This window comes from Trypanosoma conorhini (assembly GCF_003719485.1).
Source record: "Trypanosoma conorhini strain 025E chromosome Unknown Tco_14.4_contig_00610, whole genome shotgun sequence".
Lineage (NCBI taxonomy): Eukaryota > Euglenozoa > Kinetoplastea > Trypanosomatida > Trypanosomatidae > Trypanosoma > Trypanosoma conorhini.
In genome coordinates this window covers 6,538-11,076 of record NW_021704696.1, presented here as the reverse complement: position 1 = coordinate 11,076, position 4,539 = coordinate 6,538, and the positions used below count along the sequence as shown (strand labels likewise).

Sequence of the window (4,539 nt, the reverse complement as noted above, 5' to 3'; positions counted from 1 at the left end):
TCCTTGGTGGCACCTCTATGCTGCGTCCTGAAGTGTTTGTACAAGAGCTTGGCAGTCTGCGGTAAGGCGCGGCGCAGGCTAGCCACTTGCAGGAAAGCCATGGAAGGAGGGAAATTGAGATATATATATATATGTTTCTGTCTATGTGTGCGAGTGCGCGCTTGCAGTGCCCTGCGAGGAGGATGTGCCTTTCCGTTTGCCCTCTCCTTGCCGCCATGGCACGCTTTATGTGGAGCCCGTCGTTTGCTCTTACTGGCGGCGTGGCCCAGTTTTTGTCTTTGCTTTCCCGCGTGCGATTTTGTGAGGTGCTTTTTTCCCCCATTACCGTGAAAAGAGCTGGTGGGGCTTCCGCGGAGCGGGTAGTTCTACAACTTATTGTGTTCTTCCATTTGCGTTGACTTGCTTCGCCGTGGCGTGCGTGTAAACTTTACTTGTGCATTCCTTCTCCTCGTGCGGCAGAAAGCAAATAGGTGGTCACCCTTTAATGTTGCGTTTGGCTCGCGTTGCCCTTCGCCGGGACCCGCTGAACGGCGGCAGTTCCATGACTCTAGGCTCAAAAGGGATGAAGCTATCGCCAGAGCCGCACCGTAAGCGCATGCCGTGGACAGCCGCAAAGGAATATGTCCCCGGCGTCGTTCTCAACGCGAAGGAGAAGATGGTGTTGGATGGTGTTCAATTGGTTGATGTGGATAACATCGACCGTGGCTCGCAGGTGGATCCGCTAGAAGTGCTGCGGGCGACAGTGGCCACCTACGAGTATAACACATCGACGGGAAAGAACATCTTTCAGTTGGCTTCGCAGGCTGAATACAGTGGTCGCGGGCAACGGTTTTACCGCAAGGAATGGCAAGAGGGGACGTACGACAAGTATGTCACGCTCTCCGCTATTGATTTTAGCCGCGACGGCAACAAGGGGACTGCGTACGGGTATGTGACATTTCACGGCGAGACGACGACGCGGCCTGTGCAGATAGACTTCGCGGACGTTCCGGGGTGGCAAATGGAGTTTGCGGCAGAACGTGCCGTTCCGTTCAGCGCGATTGTTCCCCCGCCCCCGAGCATCGGGACCGACGTCCCTGTCGACCCGCGCTCCTACCGCCTGAAGGCGTATCCGTTTTACGACGCGCCGAATCCAAGCGAGTTCGCGGAGCGCCTGCTGAAGGACCGCGGGGTGCTGCCCGACGCACCGCTCGAGGCCGCGCTCCCCCGCGACGACCCCGCGCAAGACGACGGCTCCACCCACCACGCGAGGGAGTAGTAGGCGCGGGCGGGCTCGACCCGCTTTTGTGCGCGACGGCGGTGGTCGCTGTGGCGTTTGTTGTCCCCGCTTTTGTTTCTCCCCCCCCCCCCCGCTCGCGTCCCCCGCCTGCCTGCCGCGCGCCAACCCGACCCCCGCAGTTTTCTTTTCTTTTGTTTCTTCTTCTCGTTTTTTCGTAGCGGCCCCCGGGCGTCTGGCAAGCATGCATCCTTCTTCTTCCGCCGCCGCCTTCTCTCGGGGGCCGCGGCGGGAGTTGCGGACCCGCCCCGCCGTGCGGGGGAACGCGCCCCGGGGTTTGGCGGGGGGGCGGCCGCACCGGTTCGGCCGGGCCCCGCGGGGGGTCCGGCGGCGCGGAAAGGGCCACCAGCCCGACGCATTCGCTCGCGGCCGGTGTCGTGTTCCCGGCTCCGTCTTTTTTTTTGTTCGTTTCAATACTGTGTTTTTCCGTCTTTTTTTTTGTCGCTGCGCTGGTTGCGCCCTCTCGGCGTTCGCCAGTTCGGCTGCAGTTAGCTAGGGTTAAGGTGCAGTAGTTTGTTTTGAAAGCCGTCGGCCTGCCCCAGGATGCCGGCATTACGGGTCACGCTTTGCCAGATGGCTGTCGCGAAATCGAAGGAGACTAACCTTTCGAAAGCTGTGGGAATGATAACAGCAGCAGCAAAACGAGGTGCAAACCTCGCCGTTCTCCCAGAATGCTTTACGTGCCCCTATGGCACAAAATATTTTGAAGCATATTCTGAAGAAATAGGACCGGGATTTCCTACATACGATGCAATTTCTAAAGTCGCCAAGGAAAACAATATATGGGTAATAGCCGGCAGCATACCGGAACGCTCAGGTGAAAAGTTATACAATTCCTGCATCGTTTTTGATGCAACGGGGAAGTTGAATCATGTACACAGAAAAGTGCACTTGTTCCGCATCAATACGGAGACTGTCCGAATGGATGAAGAGGAGGTGCTTTCTCCTGGAAATGTGGTTGTTCCTGTTTCCATGAATGAAAAACTGAAATTTGGTATTGGAATTTGCTTTGATGTAAGGTATCCTCTTCTTGCATGGAAGTACGCCCACGAAGGAACTTCATTTTTGGTTTATCCAGGTGCATTCAATATGGTTACGGGTCCGTTACATTGGGAACTTTTAGCCAGAGCGCGTGCTGTGGATAATCAACAGTTTGTTATTTTGTGTTCACCCGCGCGTGACTTGAGTGCGGACTATGTTGCTTGGGGTCATTCGATGGTTGTGGATCCTATGGGAAAGGTAATTGCCGACGCAGGGGAACATGAAGGCTACATTGATGCTGAACTGGATCTTGATTTAATTGAAGAGGCAAGAGAAAAGATTCCTATTATGGATGGAACAAGACATGACATTTATGCATTGAATTGGAAATAAAATCTATCTTGCATTTTTTTCTTGTTTTGCCTCCTGGATGTGTGAGTTTTTTTTTGTTTCTATGCTTTTCTTTTGTTTGGGTTTCGCGATTAGTTATATATATATATATATAATATAGGATGAATATTTCATTTGTTTAAGACGCTTTTTTTATTTTACTTGATTTTCTAAGATTTTTTCGTGGTATCTAAGGTCATTTCTATTTTTTTTCCTCTTAATACGCGTATCTGCTGTGCAAGACGGCTCTTGATCATACCATTGATGAATGCGTGTCTCGGCCTTCTTGCATCGCTGAAGTAAAAGTGTATTTGATATGAATCTTGCCTCCCCTCCATCCTTTTTTTTGCTTCGCTTGTTATCGTTGTTTTCATTGCTATACTTTATGGTTTATTCTTGTTTTTCTTTTTCTTGTTAATTCTTCTCAGCAGGAATGTATCGTCAGTTGTGCTTAGCGGGGGGGATTGGGCGTATTTTGCCCACCGCCCTGCGCCAGTGCCATTTAGATGCTGCAGACAAACTTGATACCGCACGCGATAGTTCTAAAGTGACTCTTGGAGTCCGCGAAGCTGAAATTGTCAGTGAAACAAAAAATCTTCAAGAAAATGTCCCAGATTCTTTAGGCGATATTGAAAGCCACGATGTGCATTCAGTTTCGGAGAAGGAAAATTTCTTTGCGGAAATGAATAGGCTTCAGTATTTTTTTTCACAGGAGGGTCCCTATCTTGGTTCACGAAAAAAGGATACAATGGAGCACTCTGTGGATAATCGTCGTCGCCGTCATATTGTCCGCGTGCCTCAACCAGAGTGCGAGTATCGTCCTAACGAAACGTCTTTTCGAAGGTTGCCCAAAAATACGCGCATTCCCAACGAATATGAACTTCGTGCATTATACCCACAGAGCACAGGCCTTACCTTAATCGAAGGAAAAGCTGATTGTGTTGACCATAATGCATTTGGTCCGGATGAAGATCCAGCACCAATGGCCTACAGTATGGTTACACCTCCAGATTGGTCTAAGGAAAGAGAATATCCATATATGGTGGTACTTCCTGACCATAGAGGTATTCCACGAGATTTTGAAGATGTATGTGCCAATTTTTTTGAACGCCCTGTGCATCGTGAATTGATGCTTGAACAAAGCTGGGTGATCATTTCTCCAATTATTAACCTTCGTCATAACTTTCAGATTCCTGTGGAGGCGATAGTAGCTCGCTTTTGTGACTGGGTTACTGAGAACTTTAACGTTGAGCATCGACGAGTGCATTTGTTTGGGAAAGGCAATGGAGCGTATGTGGCTCTTCGGACAATCATGGAACACAAGGAGGTAGCAATTAGTGTGACAGCCATATTAGGCCGATCAGGAACACCTTTTCGCCCCTTAGACCGTCCTCAAGAGAAGGTGCGGAACTTCAATGGGGTGCATTCTTTGGTATTTGTTCCGGGCCTCTTGCGAAAACAAGACTGGTACTATAAATTTAAGTTTATGATGGATATGGCACGCATCAGACCGGCTTTGAGAAATGTTCACTTTGCAGATGTTAGAGATCAACAGGTTTATTATGCCATTAATCCCTATGAATTTTGGAACCACATGAGGTACTTTCGTCAACACAATATCAAAATGGTGACGGAGGGAGGCTATTGCGTTCAATGATGAACTCCCTCTCTCTTCTACTTTGTCTGTGGTCCGCTCGCACCTCGTCACCAGCGTCCCTCTTTTTTGGTAGTATGACTTGTGCTCTTGCTTCATTGGTTTGCGTTTGTGTGTGTGTGTGTTTTTGTTTTGTTTCAGTGACTCGTTTTTTTTTGTTATTTCGGGCGCACAGCAACGAAAAACAAAAAAAAATATAAAAAAAACAAGTGGGAGGGGGGGGGGAGGTGAAACAACA

The 4,539-nt window shown here is 49.6% G+C and overlaps 3 protein-coding genes across 3 annotated transcripts, besides 7 other annotated features; all 3 read left to right on the top strand.

The window, feature by feature from the left end:
* Nucleotides 1-484: 484 nt before the first annotated feature.
* Nucleotides 485-1,258, top strand: Tco025E_07657 (uncharacterized protein; the record flags this gene model as incomplete). Its single annotated transcript, XM_029374519.1, has 1 exon — nucleotides 485-1,258. One exon carries the CDS (start codon nucleotides 485-487, stop codon nucleotides 1,256-1,258), a length of 774 nt encoding a protein of 257 aa, XP_029225393.1.
* A 140-nt stretch (nucleotides 1,259-1,398) lies between these two features.
* Nucleotides 1,399-1,433: a sequence feature (A-rich).
* A 386-nt stretch (nucleotides 1,434-1,819) lies between these two features.
* Nucleotides 1,820-2,650, top strand: Tco025E_07656 (nitrilase; the record flags this gene model as incomplete). The annotated part of the gene is made up of 1 exon (XM_029374518.1): nucleotides 1,820-2,650. One exon carries the CDS (start codon nucleotides 1,820-1,822, stop codon nucleotides 2,648-2,650), a length of 831 nt encoding a protein of 276 aa, XP_029225392.1.
* Nucleotides 2,651-2,696: 46 nt separating this feature from the next.
* Nucleotides 2,697-2,728: a sequence feature (A-rich).
* Nucleotides 2,729-2,744: 16 nt separating this feature from the next.
* Nucleotides 2,745-2,767: a microsatellite.
* A 257-nt stretch (nucleotides 2,768-3,024) lies between these two features.
* Nucleotides 3,025-3,072: a microsatellite.
* Nucleotides 3,073-3,080: 8 nt separating this feature from the next.
* Nucleotides 3,081-4,304, top strand: Tco025E_07655 (uncharacterized protein; the record flags this gene model as incomplete). Its single annotated transcript, XM_029374517.1, has 1 exon — nucleotides 3,081-4,304. The coding sequence occupies one exon, from the start codon at nucleotides 3,081-3,083 to the stop codon at nucleotides 4,302-4,304; it is 1,224 nt and encodes a 407-aa protein (XP_029225391.1).
* A 98-nt stretch (nucleotides 4,305-4,402) lies between these two features.
* Nucleotides 4,403-4,432: a microsatellite.
* Nucleotides 4,433-4,461: a sequence feature (A-rich).
* Nucleotides 4,462-4,481: 20 nt separating this feature from the next.
* Nucleotides 4,482-4,510: a microsatellite.
* Between the last annotated feature and the right edge of the window lie 29 nt (nucleotides 4,511-4,539).